Below are 23,445 nucleotides of genomic sequence, written 5' to 3'. Positions count from 1 at the left end.
AAGAATTTAGTTCAACAATTCATTTAGTGTCAATTTGAAGTGGTTCCTTGTGGAAGAAAAACCCAGGCCATTATGATTTGAAAGCGAATTAAATTCTGCCAGAGTTCTAAACATCGGAATATTGGAAGCATAATTATGTAGTTCTTACTATCCCTAACCAGAAAAAATCGTGATTCCGTAAACTTTGCTGAGGAATATTGAAATTGATTTTCTCGAGTAGCGATGGGGAGTCAATAACCCCATTTATCAAATCGAAAAGGAAAGTAATGGAGGGAATAGTCCTTCTAATATCTAGTGAGCAAGCACCGACTTTTACAGGATGGAATTGATGAAATTTAAAGAACGCAAAGCATAACGCACAAAAGCGCTCTGGATACGTTCAGGGTTGAACTAATATTATATGACACGCATAATATGGTCTCCAAATAAAAACGGCGTATTCCAACTTCGAACGCACCAGTGACGTATATAACAAATTTAGAGTATATGGATCAACAAAGTCCGAACTAAAACGTCGAATAAACGCAAGTACGGAGTAAGACTTTGAAATGGTGTGATTTAAATGCTTTTGAAAAGAGAATTTAGAATCAAATACCACACCAAGATCCGTAATTTCACTTCGATTGGATAAACTAGAACCACAAATGTGGTAGGAAGTGGGTATAAGAGAACAAGATTTGGAATAAGAAATATAAAAAACTTGCTTGTATTTAAATCATAAGGTAGATTTAAATATAAGCAAGTTTTTTCTTTTACACCAAGCAACAACGTTATCTAAATCAGATTGGAGATTTAAAAAGTCCAATCCCCGAGTATATTTTTAAATCATCGACATACAAGAGAAAATTTGCGTTATTGAAACAATTAGTCATTAATAAAAAGTATAAAAAGTAGGGGGCCCAGTACTCTACCCTGAGGTACACCAGAGGATGCAATAAAAGAAATATATGACGCTCCATCAACATCAACAACACATTTCCGAGAGGAGAGATAGGATTTAATCCATTTTAAAAGAGTGGAATGGAATCCTATAGCACTTAATTTGGAAATTATAACCCTGTAATGTATTTGAAAAGTCTGTGTAAACAGCATCAACTAGAGTTTTTTTTTTTAACGATGATATACAATATTCAGAGAACACAGCAAGATTTGAAACAGTAGATGTTTCTTTCATGAAGCCGTGAAATATAACGATTAACTGCGAAATAAATTTTTTCTTTCACTATTAATTCAAATAATCTTGAAACCGTGGATCATTTGGCAATTGGTCTATAAATAGCAATATTGATTTTATTTCCACTTTTCAATACTGGATTGATGATTGTTACTTTTCAGGCATCTATATTATGAATTCTCCTCGTTCAAGGGATTTTTTAAACATTAACAAAAGTGGATAGGCGATTGCAGAACAGTTTTTAGGAAGATACGAAGATAGCCCATCTACATCAGATTTTGTTGATGTTTTGAGTTGCCGATATCAATATCAGAAAGCGTAAAAGTTACCTCGAGTGAAACTCATGAATTAAATCAGAGTCTACTTAAAAATTTGAACAAAAAAAATCTGCAAACAGATTGACTGCATCTATAGAAGTATGTGCTTCAGTTTCGTTATAGAAGACAACAGAAGGAATACTTGAGCTTGATTTCCTGGATTTAACATAACGCCAGAAGGAACTAGGATTTAATTTTATGTCCGATTCGAACTTGAGAATATAATTTCGCTTTAAATCCCTATCCAAAGATTTAAGTTCTCTAGAGAAATGTAGATATTTATATTTATCTGTGATAGAATGAGAAAACTTAAACTTTTTGAAATATTTATTTCTCCAATTTTTTAGTTTTCTCAGTTCCTTGGTATGCTACGGTACTCTATATGTGTATATACACATACAGTCTGTCTAAAAAAAGCGTGATCTGCAAAAATACTCGTTTTCCATTTTGTTAGGTTTGTGAGAAATCTAGAAAGCGTACGTTGTTTTTGCAAAATGTATGGAAAACGATTTGAAGCAGTGTTGTATGTACACACCTTAAAGGTCCAAAAATTTCAGGTGCATCTGCAGCAAAATATTTGAAGATGTCGAAGACGTTCACAAACAAATGGGTGCAATGGAATAACGAAGTTAAAAAAGTTGATGACTTCCCGGGATGTGACCCAAAAAAATATCTCTCCAAAGCAAAATCAGAAGATCATCGATTTGTTTGTGACACAGCCGAGCTTATCGTTGCGTGAAGTTAAATCTGTTTTAAGGAGAAGTGGTGTTAATGTATCCAAAGACACATTTCGGGGATGTTTACGTGCAGAAGACCTCAAATTCCAGATCACACTCAAAAAACGTTGCACTCATTATCAGTGATAATTTATCACACATTGAAAAACTATCATATAATTCTTGCATGGGCTAAGGAAAATTCAGAACGGCATCGGGCAACTGTAATATTCACGGATGAATATTCTGATTGGGCGCATAGTTTAATATTGATTTACTGCTGATAATCGGCAACTTCAACGAACAGTTAAGGATCATGTTTGGGGCTGCCTCTCCGAAAAAAGGTTTGTGTTTGCCGTCAATATGAATGCAGTTTTGTTAAATAAAATAATAATAATAAATAAAACAAAGCATTGTAAGCTGCGACAATTTTAGCACAACTAGCCAATCTTGGATTTGGACAGCAAAATGGGATTGAAATGTTGGACAGACGTTCACAGTTCCTTGATGTCAACGCTATTGAAAATGTTAAAGGAAATCAAATATGCACGGTCAACCAGTTATCAAAATGAATTCGGCTTATTTGGAGCCGATTACCTCCACACCTTGGGCAGAAAGTATGAGTCGAAGATCTGAAGTCATTACAGCTGATGGTGGTGACTATACATTTTATTGAGTAGATTGCATATTATAAATATTATAAGTCCATACAATGCAGTTTGTTATAATCGAATTGGTCAAATAGTTTCTAATTTATGGTGGTTACCCTTCTATTAGACCGACTGCATATAAGTATACAGGGTGAACGATATGAAGTGTTACCAATTTCACACTGCTTGTATCTGTAAAACAGCTCACGACATCAACGTCAAAATTGTTCTAATGACAGTTCAATATATTGTTTATAAGCCATCAAAAGCATTTGCGTCTCAGTTTTGTTGAATTTTTTTTTTTTTTTTTGTGATGGAATTCAAACGTAATAGTGTGATTGCGTTATATTTGGCAGGAAAATCACAACCAGCCATTGTTCGTGAGCTCAGTCACCTCAAAGTGAATAAAATGTTTGCGTATCGCACTATAAAACGTGACAATGATACTGGTAGCATTGCAAAGCGCTATGGAGGTGGACCAAAATAACCGCAACAACGCCAGCAATGGTTCGGAAAGTGAAGGCTCAACTTGAACGAAATCCACGTCGAAGTGGAAGAAAAATGGCCAAAGAACTGAAAATATCGCAAGAAAGCATTCGATGCATATTGAAAAATGAGCTCAAGGTCAAGGCTTACAAGTTCCCAAAAGCACACGATCTTTCCCCCCAGCAAAAAAAAAGTTCGGTGCGAAAGAGGAAAGGAGTTGTTGCGCTTGCACGAACGTGGCGAATTTCCTAACATTGTGTTTTCTGATGCAAAAAATGTCCCAATTGATCAGTTCATAAACACTCAAAACAATCGTGTTTACTTGACCGAACGCTCATACGGAAATTTGAGCCTACATATGGTCACTCGAAGCAATTTCCCATCGCAAGTAATGGTTTGGGCCGCAGTGACCGCTGATGGACGCTCTCCAATCGTTTTTATCGAGCCTGGTGTCAAAGTGAATGCGACTTATTATCGGGAAAATGTTTTACTCGTAGAAGCTGCTTTAGAGCCGTGGACGCAAACATTTCGGTCGTAGACCATGGACGTTCCAACAGGACTCGGCACCGTCTCATCAAGCTCGTGTGAACCAAGAATGGTTAAAAAATCATGTTTCACACTTCATTCCGTCCACACAATGGCTTTCGAATTCGCCAGACGTAAATCCGATGGACTATTCCATCTGATCCATTCTGGAGAGCAATGTGAGGACTAAAAAATATGCCTGTATGGATGCGCTGAAAAAAGCGATTATACGAGACGGGGCCAAAATACCTCAAGATCACATTCGTGCAGCATGCAACTCATTTTTTGACCGTTTGAAGGCTATAGTCAAGGCAAAAGGTGGTCATATTGAGCTAAAACGAATATACATATGTTAAAATTGTAATCGTTTTTGAACAATTTTGTCTTTGAAATCAATAAAAACTAATTTCGCACAAAAAAGTTACGGTGTTTTAAAAAGGTAACACTTCATATCGTAGTATTTAGTTGCGCTTACAGATCAGCGCTTGCCCGGCTCCTCCACTTATTGTGGTGTGCCTCTTATTATTATTGCATAAATGGAAGAATCGACAGGTTTATTCTGATTCTAAACGGCAGATGCTTTTTTATGAGGATCTTTTTTATGCACAAATACACTAGGAGGTTTGCCATTGCTTGCCGAGTGGCAACTGCTATTAAAAAAACGGTTTCTATCATTTGCTGTTTCGAGCCTAGTATTTTGAAATGGTGCATTTCCTAGTGGTACTCACGCACCGACCCATTCGGCTACGATGGGGTATACAAATTAATAAAATAATTCTTTTAGATAACTGCCTTAAGTAAACATTTTATCGCGAATTGTCATGTTCAGTGATTGATTAATTAATTAATTGTTAATAGGATTTTTTAATACAAATTTGGTAATAAAAATATTACTCCAAACAATCTCTTCGATTTTCTTTTAACTTCATTTGAATGCATTTCGTGGCATGGGCATTATTGCATTGTTATTATTGCTCTTCGTAAGCCAGTTAGCAACAAGATATTTTTCTATTCTAAATATATCTATTTTTACAACATGTGCCAGGATAAAAGCGACAAGTAAAAACTAACCACATTTCATCTCCACAAAAGGTCGGAGCGCGAGTAGCTCTAAGATATAATAATAATAATAACCACATTTCTTTGCATAGTATTTTATTTAATGGCTTTGCAAACAATGTGAAAATAAAAATATAATATGCATCGACTCTATTTTCGGCTGGCAGCCATGCTACATAATTAACATTTTAATAAGCTTATTACCCCAAGCTTATTTCAACATAGTGAAGTAAACAAACGTCTAGCAAGTATTAGTTCGGAACTTCGTAATACCTCTTCGTCAATTAATTATTTGTATTTTGTTTGAACTCGGAAGAGAATTTGTGTTTGTTTCAAATTGACTTCGAAATTGACTTTAAGGACCGTTATAGGGAGGACGCTTGGAGGGTACACGCTTGAATCCAGTCGGTTACGACGGCCTCGACTAATTCTTTTGATAATTTTGAATTTTTATCAGCATTTTTTTAGTTTTATAAATCATTAATATATATTATTTATCCATTTATTTATTGCGATCTGTTTAATAACATTTGTGATATAGTATGATGTATTTGCAATCATTCTGAAAGTTTTCGATTGGAATCTTTGGAGTATTTCGATGTTTGAGCTAGCTGCAAAGCTAACGTTGTTAGAAAGCTAAAGAAATGTCGATTATTTTAGCTCTAGCTCTAGTTGCAATAAATTTTCAAAGGCAGTTTTTTTTTCGATTATGAGTTCTCTTTGCTGAGCCGTACTATAAATAGGTAATAGTACTTAAGGATCATACTATACCACAGAAGAGGGCAGATCCACGGTAGGACAACTTCTGTTCCCTTGTTTGGCATTAATATATATATATATATATATGTTTAATTGGCGCGTAGACCCTTTTTGGGTGTTTGGCAAAGCTCCTCCTCTTATTTGTGGTGTGCGCCTTGATGTTGTTCCACAAATGGAGCGACCTACAGTTTCAAGCCGACTCCGAACGCCAGATATTTTTATGAGGAGCTTTTTCATGGCAGAAATACACCCGGAGGTTTGCCATTGCCTGCCGAGGGGCGACCGCTATTAGAAAAATGTTTTTCTTAATTTTGATGTTTCACCGAGATTCGAACCTACGTTCTCTCTGTGAATTTCGAATGGTAGTCACGCACCAACCCATTCGGCTACGGCGGCCGCTATTTGGCATTAATACTTCATGAATATTTCGCCAAAAACTCCACTTATATTGTTTCGCAACCGTCTTATTCACCTGACTTAGCTCTGTGTGGCTTTTGGCTATTCGCAAGCTCAAAAATCCACTCCGGAGATACCGCTTTGAAGCTCCTGATTTAATATGAATCGCTGCGTGCTTTGAAAGCTTTATCGGGTAACATTTTTTTGACTGTCTTCAAGGAATGAAAAAAACGTTGGCATAAGTGCATTGCGTCGAAGGGGGGTTGCATTGCAGGGAATGAAATTCACTTGGACGAAAAAATAAAAAGTTTTCATTTTATGACCGAATTCAACTCACTTTTTGAACACAGTAATATAAATATTTATTGACAAGTTCGTTAGCTGTGTAAGGGCGGCTGTTTACATAAGCAAAGTATACTTTAAACTCTAAGATATGGTTAACAATCTGTGAAATCGTACTAGTTCTGAACCAGTTTAGGTTTTCCCTGAAGCGTTAGTAAAGAAATTGATAAATAAATATTTAGCTTAAAACTGACTTTTAACTGATATTTGACTTAAATACAGTTTTATTACTTTGCATACATTCTAATCTTACCCCCGACCTAACCGCTTTAGAATCTACGCTTTACTCTACCACTTAACCACTTAGCCAGTATAAAAAAATACGAAGAAAAAACTACCTGAGGACTACACTTGGGATATTCCGGTAGTTTTGGTATTTGTGCTTACCTTTACATGTTCGCTTGATTACGATTCGTCGCATGTGTTGTTTTAGCACTGGAAGGCTTATTAGTAATAGAGAAAGTTGAGGGTGGCCGCTTCCAGTCAAGGACGCAACTAACTCATAAAATAGATAGCAGCGAATGTGCATCTGTATATTTGTATTTATAATGAATGTATAAAATAGAGGTAAATTCCAGTCTGGAAAATAAAAACATTCAATCAACACAATTACTTCCAGTCTGAATATTTAAGCATCATATTTACAATCGTTACGAGTTATAATATGTAAGAACGTGCTTATGGGTTTACATATTATATATGCATACGCACATACATATGCACAACGTGAACAGCTTGCCGGTTATTGCTGGTTCAGTGGTATTGGTTCACGCACTGATTGTTGGTGAGTGTCAATGTCGTCCAATGTCCTGTCAATGGTTATCATAAGTACACGCGTATATAGTACACGGCATGAGGTCAGTTACAATTACAAACATACATACAAGCAGTGGTAGTCAGGGAATTTGGCTTGGCCCTTTGTACAGCTGGACAAATCTCACGCGATATATGTATGTGCACACTACGCTTAGTTAGAAATCGAGTTTTTTCTCAACTTAACATAAATTAGTTTAAATGTTCAAGTAAATATCAACAAAAATTGTAGCTTTATGAAATCGGACGATTAGCTTTGTGCTATCGTTTAATTAATACTCGTAATTAAAATCGTTTCAGTTTTTAATGTTTGATCGGAAGAAAACAATGTTTTTATATACATACAGGGTGTACACGGTAATTGCGGATATGCATATTTGAGACTATATCTTCCCGAAATCATTATTTTTCTTTTCAGATAAGACATAGAGAACCACTATTTAATTCAAGAAATTAAGAGGCATGCAGTTATAGTCGCTGAACGTGCAAATCACACCAATTAAGAAATCTCTAACTTTCTTAAGTGCCCCCGTTCATTCGTTCGTTGGAAGTATCAGGCGGCGGAGAATCTGTTGCAAAACGCAAAACACATGAGGAACGTTCAACAGAATTTATTCTATAAGTGCAAGCGATCATTGACAAGGACCCTTCAAACTCAATGAGGGCCTTTGCGAGGAAGATTTATGTTTCTGAAAATCTCATCCGTCGAATTGTCCATGAAGATCTCTGCTAAAAGTCCTACGTTATGCGCATAAGGCAGTTTTTGTCGGAGCAAACACGATAGCAGCGAGTTATCCTGAAGCCGCTAAGATGTTATGGTGTTTTCTGACGAAACAAATTTTGTATAAACCCAAAACACCAACAGCAGAAATGACCAGAATGACAGGTGGCTATGTTCCAATCCTACAGTACAATCCATGTGCACGAAGTTTCCAGTAACTGTTATAGTTTTAGGTGTTGTAAGCAATAATGATCATGATATGCCACCACACTTCTTCACTCAAGAATTTTGAGTGAATTCTGCTGCATATATCGAGGTTCTAGAGGCAATAGTGAAACCCTGGATCGATAAGGTACGCGATGACCGCCCATAAATATTTCAGAAAGACTCTGCTCATTCACACAAAGCGATGGGGACACAAGATTGGGTGGCCGAAAATTTCCATGACATATAACACCGAACATATGCCCATCTAACTCCCCAGATCTTAGTCCCCTGGATTACTGCATAGTTGAATCATCAAACCCTAATTTCTTCCCTGAAGGCTACAAGTAATACCTTTATGGTCAATATGAATAAGGAGGATTTGATTCTGGCATACAATCGTTTCCGCATCCGGATCGAGGAGGTAATTGCAGTCAATGTAAATTTTATTGAATGATTTTATAAATATATTACCGTATGTACCCTGTAAAAATTTGTAATTGGCGCGTACATCCTTTGTTAGTTGTTTGGCTGACCAACCCCTTTGTGGTATGTGTCTTGATGTTTTTCCACAAATGGAGGGCCCTATAGTCTTATGCCACCTTTAAATAATAGATGGATTTTTTTACAATGACCTTTTTCATGGCACAAATACACCCGGAGGTCGCATTGACTGCGACCGACCGCTGTTGGAAAAAGTCTTTCCAATAATTTTGGTGCCTTGAGTTTCGAATCCGGGTTTAACCAATTGGTAGGCCGCACAACTCATTCGTCTACGCTGACCCACTCTTACATCATAAGAATTAGCGTTTATATGATAGTTTCATAGGCGCTTTCCACTTGTGATTTATTATGTATTCACATTACTAAAGATTGATCGTCTTTTCATTATGACCTTCGCCCACTCCCTTAGCTTTACTAGGCTGTTCAATAAGTTTTGAGGTTCGATTAGAGAAATAAAGTTTTAAGGTTTGAAATACACTTTATACTATACACTATACTGAATAAGTTTCCCTACAACAGTTTATGAAGTTCATCGCTGAAGTGAGAATCTGGATGAGCTGCAAAATACGCTTCCTCAGCTGTTATGGCCTTATTTTTTATTGAAAAACGCTCTCCACGCATAAATTTTTTTAGGTCTGGAAGCAGATAGAAGAGGCCAAATCTGGTGAATACGGTGGATGCCCTAACAATTCGAACTTTAAATCATGGATTTTAGCCATTGTCAAAATGCTCTTGTGACACGGTGCATTGTCCTGATGAAAAAGAATATTTTGGTTTTACAAACTCGATCTTTTTTCACGAATTTTTTCGTTCAGCTGGTCTAAAAGATGACAATAATATTCATCTTTTTCATCTATTGTTTTACAAGTAATCCACAAGTAAAATCCCTTTCGCGTCCAAAACACTGATGCTAAAGCCTTCTTGACTGATTTCCGGACACGAACTAGTTTCGGAGCCGAAGAGCCATGCTCACGTCACTCTTTAGTTTCTTGTTTTGATTTATGATCATGATGATGGACGTAAGTCTATTCCATAGTAATGAAATGATACACATTATCCACTTTATCCTTTCGAAAATGTTCTAGGTGTTGGTTAGAATGTTGCATTTGAATGTGTTTTTGTTCCATTGATAGCAAATGCCTCACCCATTGTGCATTTAACTTATTGAAACCCAATACTTGCGTCAAAATATTGCTTACACTACCCAATGAGATGCTTCTACTTAATCTCTTTCAGTCACGCGACGATTTTTCAACGCGATATTTTGTATTTTTTCACAGATTTCGGGATTGTAGATGTTTTTATACGTCCTTGACGTGGATCATCTTCAAGGCTTGTACGACCACGTTTAAATTCGGCAAGCCTTCTTTCTACTGTACTAATTGATTGCAAAAAGACTTTATACACTCTCAACATCTGTTTTCATAACTGGCGCGATGTCAACCACACCATCGAAAGCATTATATGCGACATTAAACTTCCTGCCGGTAGATCTGCAGGCAAAATATATCGTGCGTAGCACGGCAATAAGGCTCAACACTCTAAGTGTGTGGTCAAATAAGAGCTACGGTCACGGCAAAATCCTGGCTGGCACTTCGGAGATTCCCGGATTGGTGGACTATGCATTCCCGCCCACACTTACCATTATAACGTTCACGATCCTCCTACCCTCAAGGGAAGATCGGGAACGGGACGATGTAAGACAGGGCGAGACTATCCATGTATACACAAATGGCTCAAAGCTCGAGGGCAGGGTGGGCGGAGGTGTATACTCCGAGCATCTGGGAATCTCCTTCAGTTTTCGGCTCCCCGACTACTGTAGTGTTTTTTAGGCTGAACTGATGGCAATAAAGAAAGCCGGGACACTGGTACAGTGTGATGCGATATCTGGAAATGGCATCTACATTTTCACTGACAGCCAGGCGGCGAAACCCAAAACAGTCGACTACCTCCAAGGTAGCCATGAAATGCCGCACATCTCTTAATGAGATGACTGAGTAATTTCCTTGAAGAAATCGTAAGGAAAGCAAACGAAAGATAGCGTAATGAAGCCACCTGCAACTGTCGCCGACTCTCAATGCTAAACGCACAGAATCTTTGCTAAGCCAAACTAAGCACAGTCTTAGCACACTGATTTCAGTCATGACGGGATATTGTCTAATAGGTAGGCACGCCCAAAGGATGGGTGTTAAAGCACATGACTTCTGTAGAAGTTGTCTTGATGAGGAAGAGGAAGAGACAATCTTACACCTTCTGTGCCATTGTCCTGAACTATCCAGACTGAGATTTGATATTCTAGGCACACAATTTTTTAACGAATTGAAAGATCTCTAATAGAAATAGGAGCTATTCCAAAATTGTTGAAAAGCACACACTGATTTTAGGAGAAATAGGGAATGCTCCCACGCGGCATCAAAAGGGGCTATGAGCCTGAGTGTGTCCCACAGGACAACCGCTTCAACCTAACCTAACCTAACATTCGTTAATAAATTTTCTCTGCCTCTAAATTTTCCAAAATCAAAAAAAAAAAAACTGATACCTGATTTCTTCCATTCTAGAAAATACTGTGACACGTCGAAGCTAAACGAAGCTAATGACGAAAAGAATGAATTGACAGATTAAAATGTTAAATTCATATGAAGAGTGTACCAACATAAAAAAATTAGTCTAGTAGCAACGCCCTCTCTTATCGAACCGCAAAACTTATTGAACAACCTAGCATAACTTAACGAAATAGGGCACAATATTAAAAGTCAATATTCAGTACATGTGCACGTATATAAATATATAACGCAGTTCGTAAGGTGTTGAAAAGATTCGTTTACTTTGTTATTACTCACGCACTGCTAGTCATCAGTGAACACGGGTTCGTAAACTGTGCGCCGCGACACCCCAGGGAGAGAGTGAGACGATAGGTATACACAAAAAAAATGTATATTCTTAACAAACCGCTACAGGGAAACTAAAATCATGACTGAATTGCTTCAATACATGTTATTACTGTGAGAAAGAAAAATATACGGAAGGAAAGGCTTGTTATAAAATTTTGAAAGGCTTGTTCTAAAATCGATTCATGATCTGGGGCTAACTCTGCATAGGTGTTAGTCCAATTTTGAATATTCTTTCAACTATTGCTACGTCTTATTTGCGCGAATTTGGCTTTTCTGCAAGCCAAAATACAGATCACAATCAATCAAAATGTTAGCCCCAGTTTACGCATAAAAAATCAAACGCATCCTTTTCATTGATTATAGTATTGCATCTCTATATATACAAATGAATATCTGTTTAGGTGAGGCTTATAGAATCAATTATGCCCTGAAGCAAAATTAATTAAGTTCACATGATAGGTTCGGTATGATACCAGGAATGTTTAGAGCAAATGTACGAAAGTTACCAATAGATGGTGCTGCGTCCTGAGAAGTTCTTATCTATATAAATAAATATGAATCCGTCTTTAACCATGTCACACCATAACTTGAGCACCATTTTTCCGCTTCCATTATATTTTGCTTATTTCTGCCTGTGGAAGGTTTGTAAGGAAAAAAGTGTGTTGCCAGATTTTTGAAATGTTAGAAACAAAATTTTGCTAAAAATGTGTATCATTAACGATATTTTACAAAGAAAGTATGAAAATATTCAGCATAGAAAAATTAGAAAGTTAGATAGGGTTTGGATAGGGCTACTAAAGTAGACAATATAAAAACACTGCCATCAAACATTTGCATCTTCAAATTAAAATGTTAGATTTTTTACTTATTTCGCGAAGGTCGTGAAATCTTTCTGGTAACGTGTGAATCTGAATTTTTCGAGGGATCTTCGTAGGCTAACACAATCTCAGCTCTCAAATTTCGTGGTACCGTTACATTGCTCTCAGATGAAGATTGTATATTCTAGTTTTTTTTTAAATATATATATATGTCTTTATTTAGAACAACTTTACAATTAACAACTTAACAACTACTTTACACGAAGACCGTAAAAAGAATCATTTTAGCACCAGTTTCGCCAGATTACCAACTTGATTTAGCATTTTTTTTTTACCCTCGTAGTTTTAGTTCTTTGCGGTCCGTAGCCGAATGGGTTGGTGCGTGATTACCATTCGAAATTCATAGAGAGGTCGTTGGTTCGAGTCTCGGTGAAAGCAAAATTAATAAAAACATTTTTCTAATAGCGGTCGCCCCTCGGCAGGCAATGGCAAACCTCCGAGTGTATTTCTGCCATGAAAAAGCTCCTCATAAAAATATCTGCCGTTCGGAGTCGGCTTGAAACTGTAGGTCCCTCCATTTGTGGAACAACAACAAAACGCACACCACAAATAAGAGGAGGAGCTCGACCAAACACCTAACAGAAGTGTACGCGCCAATTAATATATTTATTTATTTTAGTTTTAGTTCTTACTTCATGACATTTTTCTAGCCTGTTCTAATTAAAAGTAATGTTTATAATTTTTTAAAATATAATTTTTTTTTAAATTAGTTCAATAATTCACTCTGTTTTATTTAGCTTTACTTTTTATCAACTTCTGGTCGCATTGCCCGCGATTGCAGTTTTTGTTGGTGTCCTTCTGCTTTCAGCAGTCAAATCTCTCTCTCGCTACTGCAGTGTTGCCTAGCTTAGGATATAAGAACGCACTCAAATGCCCATTTAAAGAAAATAAAACACGAAATTTTTATTAATTTACTTAAAGAACTTTGTCTTTAAAATGTGCGTTTTTATAAATAATTGTCTTATGATTATGTACAATTTAATTGATGAGTTTTTTGTTAAGAGAAACCGGGTTGTTAAGAGAACGACTTTTTGCTATATTTGAGGTTATGTAACAAGATAAGGTACTCTTTTTGTAAAAACATTGTTATGGTTTCTTCAGTATTTTCTGGTATTCTGTTTTTTCTGGTATCCTCTTGATGCCCTATGTCCCACTAAGGGTTAAGGACCGAAAAAAACGATTTCACCTCTATGGTTTTAATTCGCATTCAGTAAATTCAAACGCTTTTTGAAATGTGTAAAAAGGTTTTCAGTGTTCAAAAGAGTTGAGACAGGGACATTTAATGTTCTTGCATAACCTTAAAAGGAAGAAAAAATTAAATTTACACTTTCAAAATAGCAAGTTTTATAAGAATCAACAAACTTTCATTAACACTAAAATCTTCTTAGAGTGACCTTTTTTTAACATTCTCTTGTTTAATAATAAAGTTCTTTTTTAACTTATACAGCGTGGGCCATATTGCGTTTGCTTTTTGAACCACCTATTTTTTTGAGAATGGTAACACAAATGACATGTCAAATGTGTTCATAATTTACTTAAAGGTTTGACATTTACGAAATGGTACGCTATACGCTTGAACAAAATTGGGAAATATTGAAATCCTATTTCCAAAGGGGTGAGTCTTCTTCTTCTTTCACGGTTACAGTAAATGGCGAGCGTTACCGTGACATGCTCAACGAGTTTTTGTTTCCGAAAATTGAAGAGGATGACATGGACGACATTTGGTTTCAACAGGACGGGGCACTTGCCACACTGCCAAAGTTACACTCGTACTTTTGGCTACCGTTTTTGAAAACCGAATATTCAGCCAAAATTCCGATATCAATTGGCCTCCTCGGAGCTGTGATTTAAACCCGTTTGACTATTTTTTGTGGGGAGCCGTTAAGGACAAATGCTATGCGAACCATCCAGAGACGATTGATGCTTTAAAACACGAAATCGAAGTTGCCATTAATGAAATTGGAGCCCAAACAATCGAAAATGTGCTTAAAAATTGGGTTGATCGAATGGCCTACTGTACTATTACTATTTTTCATACATAAATGAAAATGTTCAATCTACAAAATAAAGAAAAAGTTTGAAAAAATATTGATTAGATTTTTTTTATAGCCGATTCAAAAAGCAAATTTTACATGGCCCACCCTATAGTTGCGGTAGCTTTGAATTAAAAACAAAAAGAAACAAGCACCAAATTTAAAAATTTTCGCATTTTGGGTGTAAAAAAAACTAAATTTATTGCGAAGAGCAAATGGTTGGCAACACTACACAACTTGGCAAAAGGGACGTCATGCTCTCTCTGATGGGCGCAATCGTGTTTCTATCATTCTTGAGTTGCCTTCACTTTATTTCTCTTGCAATAGTATAAGAAAGAATAAATTTGATTTCTTGGTTCAAGTGGGCCCACTCTCTGCGCAAGCATTCTAACCTAGCCCACCTATTTTTCGCAGAGGAAATTTGGAGAAAAATTCTTGCCCACATACTAAAAAATATCTTTCTTGATGATTATATGTATAAGTATGAACACCTATTAAAAACCTTGTAACAGTTTAATTCTAATAATATTACGCCACTATTGTGGCGCCTACATTTCCTGCGGCATATCAGGATTTTTACAGGCAGGCACCTCGTCGAAACTAACTTTGTCAAGAAATTAAATACTTTTTCGAAATTCACTTTTCATCACCTCTATTCCCAGAAAAAATGTCTCAGTAAACACCTGTCAACAAACATTCATGGACAATACTTAAGTCCCGTCACCAACCCGGAAGGATGTGGCCGATGGTTTCACAAAGTTGAAGGCAAGTTAAGCGATTAACTTGTGATGACGAAATTAAAAAAAAATACACCCATTTCGTTTCACTTATAAAATTATATCGAACATGCAGTAAAATAATGGCATGTGAAATCGAAAAAGAAGAATGGGAACTCACCAACTGTAAAACTATGAATGAAAAAATATTTGATAATAAATGTATATATGTCTAGTATATACATACACATATATTGTATAAAAAATGTTGTATAACGTAGTACGTTTTCTAGGCTATATATAAGTGCATACATATATTTGTATGGTCACGAAAGCCGCCTATCGATACCAGCCAAATGGTAACAAAATCAAAACACCTGCACCTTTGTGTCATGTCAGTGAGAGCACGCAATTCCAATAACAAGAACAAAGTAGCAAAAAGTAATATGTTCATATGCGTGTATGTATATTTGTATTTGTATGGTTAAGCACGGTAGAAAATAATAAATATAATACAAATGTACCTAATAAAGTATAACAGAAAAACTCTGTTGACTGCCAGGAGTGTCAATAAAATAAGAAGGGAGAACTACCTTGTAGCAGGACAATAGCCTGTATTTGGGTTGAATAAACAGAGAACGAAATGGTGAGCATTGCCAAAGAGAAAACCGGAGATCTCACAGGTTTTCCATTTTGTTAGCGACTAAGTATTTTACTGGAATTCTGGTTTCGTTTTGGGTTCACTACTGGACGGAGGCTAAATTGAAAAAGTGAGAGCGATTTGAAACTTCAATAATTCATGAACAATACATTGGCTGGAGACTATTGCTTGTATTTTTATTATGATATTTTGTATGGAAATTCATTTCTGTGTTGCACTATGGCGAGTGAGTGGTTTAATAAATATCAAATGCTAATTTTCAGGAGTATAGAAATTTTACTAATTTTTGTTATCCCATAACAAAATTTGGCATTCTGCCACATATCCGGTGTCCGGTGGCAGAATTAGATATTAAAAGCTAAATTAAAAAATTAATTAAAATGTAATTACTAATGACAAAAGTTTATTTCAATAATTCTAACAAAGAAGACAAGCGCGCGTTTCATTTTTTTTATTATTTCTTCTAAATGTTGACCATTACGTCGGATACACTCTTGGAATCGGTCCTCCGCACACAATTGGTCGAATTATTCCACTGCTTGACTATGCACACCCGACCGTCACTTTGGGACGGTGAAGTGGCTGCTGATATTTTAATAGTAATTATTCTTATTTACACCTCAATTTAAGTGCAAATGGGCTTCATCATTCCAAAAACTTCAAAAGATAGTGTTTATCGTACGAAATCGCTCTAGCACTGAATAAGAGCATGACCATTGCCTAGGCAAGACTAGTTTGGACGAACAAAATTGATTTCCCACACGAGGACTGGCGCTAACACTTTGCGGCAAACACCTTCTTTTTCGAATGCAGTCATTTAGACGATAAAATGTTAACTCTAACAATAGAGCCATACAATAAACCGGTTCATTCAATAGAAAACTAATAGCCGGCTATCGTTCCCACGACAGTCGGTTCTACGTTACCGGAACGACCCGGATTTATATCCGGCTAAGGACTGTCACTTCAGCAGTATTCCCCATATATGTATGTATGGGGAATGTTTATACTGCTACAACAACAACAACAGCTGGCTATCGGCTAAGCGCTTCGCGGACTCTTTGTGGTCTCCGTATAATTTCTTCAGGCGCTTCCTTCGCCATTGCAGGACCAACCGCGGTAAATATTTTGGCAAAACAAAGGAAGAGTGTATATTCAAGGCTGTCCGAGTTTGACGGTAGAGCAAGGCGGAAATTGCAGCAGAAGAAAGGCACTGATAAACCCGGTGGAACGATCACCAAAGACTAGATGGACACTTGAGTTAATACCTATCCTTACGACGTAGTTAGGAAGGAGCTTACGACGTGGTTAGAAAGGAACTATGGGAAAACAAACTAGAAAATGCCTCCTTAGATTTGACTCATAACACCACTTCTTAGCTGAAGGCTGCAAATAATTCCGTTAAGATCAATATTACTACGGAGGATTTGATCCAAGCATGCAATCGCTTCCGTACCCCCATCGAGAAGATTATTGCAACTAATAAAAATTGTATTAAATGGTTTTATACTCATAGATATATAATACCTTAATATGGTGAAGAAAATTCGTTGAACTTTAAATTTAAAATCTAAATTCATAAAATTTAGTTCAAAATAAGAACTAATTTGTTTTACTCTCAAGTTGTCCTAAAATCCGCAACTGAGAAGTAGAGCTCTCTCTCTCAGGACTAAACTGGCACTATACTAACACTCATCATTTCCATCCTAATATATGGCGCAGAAGCATGGACGATGTCAACAGCTGATGAAAAATTTTGGGAGCCTTCGAGAGAAAAAATTCTACGTAAGATTTTTGGCCCCCTCCGCGTTAGTGAGGAGTACCGCGTACGGTGGAATAGCGAGTTGTATGAACTATAGAGGGGCATGGATATAGTTAAGCATGTAAAAATACAGCGGTTACGCTGGGTTGGCCATGTCCCCCGTATGAAAGAAAACGCTCCAGCAAGGTGAATTTACGACACGGTACCCAAAAAAGAAGGCGAGGAAGAGAAGACCACATCTCCGTTGGAAAGACCAAGTGCTGCAAGACCTGTCTTCACTCGAGATTTCCTTCTGGCATCAACGAGCGCAGGGCAGAAACAGCTGGCGCGCCATTTTGGTCATCTTTTGGAGTTAACCCGAAACAGAGACATTTTTTCAGATATTGTAAAAAATCTATAAATATGTATTTATACGGAAGCATATTATTTTGTAAGCATATTTTTATTAATTATTATATTCATTTTATTATTATGCTTAGAATTTTATACATTATATTTTATGCATGATCGCTTACATCGCAAATAAAAAAGAAGAAGGTACTTATACTCATGCTATGATTTGTTCTTGTATCCGCAAAACGCTTTGAATTTCGAGAATTTCAACATATCATCGATCAAAATGCCGTATGTGAAGTTTTTTAAAGTAAATGTGGCCGAAGCTTCTAGACAACCCTATAATGAGGTGAAATAGAGAGTTTTCCGGCAGTCCAATATCAAGTGTAATAAAAGCGCGCCACTGTGCTAGAACTGCAAAACGCACTGTCTGTCTGTCTAACTACCACATCAACTACCACCGGACATACATATGTATGTATGTGCACCGAGGTGCATGAAATATTTGTATGAATGTCTATATCTTGGAAGGGCTGTGTTAGCCGCGCGACAGGAAAGTTAAAAACTCCGTCATTTGTCACTGTGGAAATTCAGTTTGATTTCGACCTTACAACATGTAAAACGTGCCACAAACTAAATACGCATTGCGCATTAAAATAAGTATTGTAATATAAGAAAGGAGTGATTAAAAAACGCTAAAAATGTACTACCACTCACACTCTCTCAGCACCCCAGTACAAACGCGAGAGCTGTATTTCGAGAAAAATTGTTTTCCAAATTGTGTGGATGTGAAATGAAATGCTATAAAATTACAAAGTGCTTAAAACACACACTAATATAATATAAGCACATATTTTATAAGGAGTTTTAAACAATGCAAAATTGAACAATAACATACATATGTATGTATGTACGTACATACTTATATCGATTGAATTTTTTACTGTAAGAAACGCAGTTGGCGACGTGCTTGTGAAATAAATGAACTGTGTGAAAACAATCCTTACGGGTTCTCATAGTTCAATATTTAATAAATTCAATATAATGAATTACCGAATTATTATTTCAAGTGAAACGGAAAAGTTTTCGTTTATTGGCCGAAATAATAACGCATAATTGCCGTGCCAGTGATCTTTTCAAGGCATAGGCAGCTAAATCTAATTCATAGTACGATAAAATATCGTCAGTGTGACAAAGTGATAGCGACAATAAACTTCACTCATACGTTTTGCTCTCCGTTCGCCCCAGCCAAAGCATCCAGCAAACAACGAAAATAGCGTCGATTCCGCTATACTGGCTACCGAATGGATAATGGGTATTTGTTTAGACACAGGTGAGCGAGGATTTCAATGTACGGCAAAAGGTGTTCCAAAGTCATGATATTTATAGATATGTAGTTTATTAAGTAAATTAATGTGGGGTTAGTACATATTATGAGCCGCCGTAGCCGAATAGGTTGGTGCGTGACTACCATTCGGAATTCACAGAGAGAACATAGGTTCGAATATCGGTAAGGACCAAAATAGAGAACAATTTTTTTCTTATAGCTGTCGCCCCTCGGCAGGCAATGGCAAACCTCCGAGTGAATTTCTGCCATGAAAAAGCTCCCCATTAAAAAAAATATCTGCCATTCGGAGTCGGCTTGAAACTGTAGATCCCTCCCTCCCTGTACTATAAACAGAGAAGCAATGGAACGTGTACAGACCTAAATAAAGATTTCCGTCACTCTAAATTAGTTTTCTTTTTATTTACTAAATTTGGAGGCCGCCGTAGTCGGAAGAGTTAGTGCGTGACTACCATTCGGGAGTGCGTAGATTCGAATCTTGGTGCATGAACATCAATTAATAGAAAAAGTTTTTTCTAAAAGCGGTTGCCCCTCGGCCGCAAATGACAAGCCTCCGAGTGTATTTCTGTCTTGAAAGATCTCCTCATAAAAATAATTTGCCATTCGGCGTCGTCTTACTAACTGTAGGTCCCTCCGTTAGTGGAACAACATCAAGACGTGCACCACAAAAAGGAGGAGGAGCTCGGCCAAACACCTAACAGAAGTGTACGTACCAATTATTATTATTTTTATTAATTAATGAAAAATGAAATTGGGTGTCTAATTTTGTGCCACCTTGCATTATGCAGATGCCCAAATAGAATTTTTTTTAAGCGATCATTCACCGGCTTCGGTTGCTTAAAAGATGCATCACCAAATTTTTCCGTTCCTTCGAGTGTTGCTGTCGGATATTTAACCTTCATCTTAGCTGAGCGTTAGTTACAATTTAGTCTATGAATTTAGAACTCAGCTATACGTACCACATTTGCCTATTCAGTGATTCATTCAACGTTTCTGTGTACTCGTGGAGATTAACAATGACATCTGGCCTCTTTAATTATATTTGGTATAAAAGCGTTTCTGTCGTGAGTTCGCCGATTTCAAATATTTTAAGGCTTCTTCGTGCTACCGATTTGACTGTGTTTTCAGTCTAAATCTACGCAATAACTCTGTTGTTGGGAAGCATTTAAGCGAGCTAGAAGATTTCTATTTAAATCTTTGATTTGACTGGGGAGTCAGTAGTGAAGTTATTTTAGTTTCATATAAAAAAAGTTTTTATTTTTTAAAGTAAATGCAAACATATGGGTAGTCCTTAAACAGTTTTCAAATTCGATTTCAACTTCAGCGCCATAATGCTTGTATTAAATATTTTTACGCGTAAGTATCGCATTATGAATAGGTATAATATTATATAAAGGGTGGTTAAATTTCAAGGGCCGATGTTGAATGTGAGCCACACCTAAATGTCAAGTTTTTTTCTGTATTTGAACCATGGAAAGATACACAATCGAGCAACGCGTTAAAGCTATTCAGGCTTATTATGAAAACGGGCGTTCAAATCAAAATGCATATCGCGTACTTCGTGATTTTTTCGGTCAATTTAATCGTCCAAATGTGCGTACAATCGGAAAATATATGCAAAAGTTTGAGCAAACCGGGTCTGTAGGAGATGTGAAAACACCAGTGCATGCTCGTACAGCTCGTACTGCAGAAAATATTGCTGCTGTTCGCGATAGTGTGGTTGAAGAGCCGTCCACCTCAACTCGCCGTCGGGCCCAACAATTGCAGCTCTCACGCTCGTCGTTGATGAACATTATGCATAAAGACTTGCATTTACACGCTTACAAGGTGCAATTGACTCAAGAACTAAAACCTCTTGACCATTTCAAGCGTTGTCAAGGTCAGAATGGTGGCAGGAAATGCCCACAGTGAATGACCAATTTTCGAAGAAAGTCATCTTCAGTGATGAGGCACATTGTCACCTCAGCGGATTCGTCAATAAGCAGAATTGCCACATTTGGGCGAATAATAATCCAAGAGTGATTGCCGAAAAACTAATGCACCCACAAAGAGTGACTGCTTGGTCCCGTTTATGGGCCGGTGGCATCATTGGGCAGTATTTTTTCCAAAATGAGGCCGGTCAAGCAGTTACTGTGTGTATAGTGTTCGCTACCATGAGATGATAACCAACTTTTTATGTCCCGAATTGGAAGATATGGATATGGACGATATGTGGTTTCAACAGGACGGTGTCACTTGTCACACAGCTAACGAAACAGTGGCTCTTTTGCGCGAAAAATTTGATGGCCGAATAATCTCACGTCGCGGCGATGTCAATTGGCTGCCAAGCTCATGTGATTTGACACCGTTCGACTTCTTTCTTTGGGGTTATTTGAAAGAAAAGGTGTACGTCGATAAGCCAGTAACAATTCAAGAGCTAAAGGATGAGATAATACAGCACATTAACGGCATAGAACCTCAATTATGCCTCAGCGTCATCGAAAATTTGTACCATCGGATGGAGGTGAGCCGCCGAGGCCGCGGCGGCTATTTGGCCAATGTTTTGTTCAATACGTAATTGACCATACCAATATTATCATAATAAAGAGAAAAGATAATAATTTCCTAAAAAAATTGTATTTTATTCAAACTCAACACCGGCTCTTGAAAATTAACCACCCTTTATAATTGTACAACAAAAAATTAAGCACTGGCATAAATTAGCCGATAAATATGCTAATTAACTCTGCGTTAGTGAAACACAAAATCGGACCGGACAAATAAAGTGAGGAGGTACTTAAATTCATCAGAAGCCTCCAATTTTAGGCTTGCGGTCAAGCACAATAGACCATATCAGAAGTCGTAGATGATTATTATCTAATAATAATAATAATAATTCAATTTTTATAGGACATAGTTAAAGAGTAATGTTTTAAGGCATCATATCGAAAAATATTCTATGTATTTCGTTTTTTTTTATTCCATATATTTCTTTTATGCGCCTCCTTTTCGAAATCAGAGCTGTCTTATGCATTCATAAAAATAAAGTATAGGGTGATCAATTAAGAGGAGTTTTTTTCATTTGCGCTTTTTTTTACAGATCGCGCGCGAGTTGTGGCAAACTGTCATCGTGGATTTGTTGAACAGCGTTTGTCATTTCATCATGGAAAAACTCACACCGCAACAACGTCTACAAATTGTTCAACTGTATTATGAAAATCAGCGTTCTGTTGCCATACAGCTCGTGAAACAATGACTTTATTGAGAAGTCATTTCGGAGAGCAGCTGATTTCACGTTTAGGACCTGTGAGTTGGCCACCAAGATCTTGTGATATCACACCTTTGGACTTTTTTCTTTGGGGATTCGTCAAGTCCAAGGTCTATGCTGATAAACCAGCTACGATTGAAGCTCTAGAAGCCAACATTACGCGTGTTATTCACGACATACCAGTCGAAATGCTCGAACGAGTGATTGAAAATTGGACCTTCAGAATGGACCACCTTAAGCGTAGTTGCGGCCAACATTTGAATGAAGTCATATTCAAAAAGTAAATGTCAAAGAATGTCCTTTCAAATGATAAATAAAGGTTTTGAACATAATTTACATTTCTGTTTTTTTTAACTACTGAAAAAAGCACCTCATGATTGATCACCCTATATAAACTCGTAACTAGTCTTTGGTCAAAAAATATCCTTGGAATAGTAGTTTCTTCTTCTATCGTTTATATTCTAAGTTACAGACTAAGATAGTTCAATAAGTTTAGTTTAAAAGTTACATTAAGTAGTTTTGTAGTCTCTTAGTAATAACTATAGTTTTCATCATCATAATCATAGCATAACAGTTCGGTCATCAGCTTTTTGTATAATATCAGATACGCGTATAGCTCCAAAGTCTCGATTTCTCCATCGTTTTCTCCGTCAGCCTCTTCTCCTCTTTTTTTCAAAACAATTTAGCTGATAGGTTTAATGGGATCTCAGAACCTAGACTTCACACCCGTATGTGAGTGTAGGTCTTATGACAGTTTTGTAAGTTCGTAGTTTCTGGTTTCTAGAAAGTAATCACGACTTTATTAACTTTATATGCGCGAATTAAAACTTATTTGCAGCTTGTATCCTGTCTTGTATGGCAATAGATGCATCTTGCTGTGTGCTCAGCATAACTCCAAGATACTTAAATTCAT

General features: G+C 36.9%; 1 protein-coding gene across 1 annotated transcript in view; it reads left to right on the top strand.

Annotated features, from left to right (window-relative positions):
* Positions 1–19,191: 19,191 nt before the first annotated feature.
* The window catches only part of LOC129248072 (adenylate kinase isoenzyme 5), a 37,209-nt gene continuing 32,955 nt past the window's right edge, over positions 19,192–23,445 (top strand). Inside the window, exon 1 of the mRNA XM_054887505.1 lies at positions 19,192–19,273. Coding sequence (XP_054743480.1) covers positions 19,252–19,273 — 22 coding nt within the window. The 5' untranslated portion in view covers positions 19,192–19,251. The remainder of the gene's footprint in view (positions 19,274–23,445) is intronic.

The sequence above is a fragment of the Anastrepha obliqua genome, chromosome 5 (assembly GCF_027943255.1).
Source record: "Anastrepha obliqua isolate idAnaObli1 chromosome 5, idAnaObli1_1.0, whole genome shotgun sequence".
NCBI lineage: Eukaryota > Metazoa > Arthropoda > Insecta > Diptera > Tephritidae > Anastrepha > Anastrepha obliqua.
This window is presented reverse-complemented; position numbering and strand designations above follow the sequence as displayed.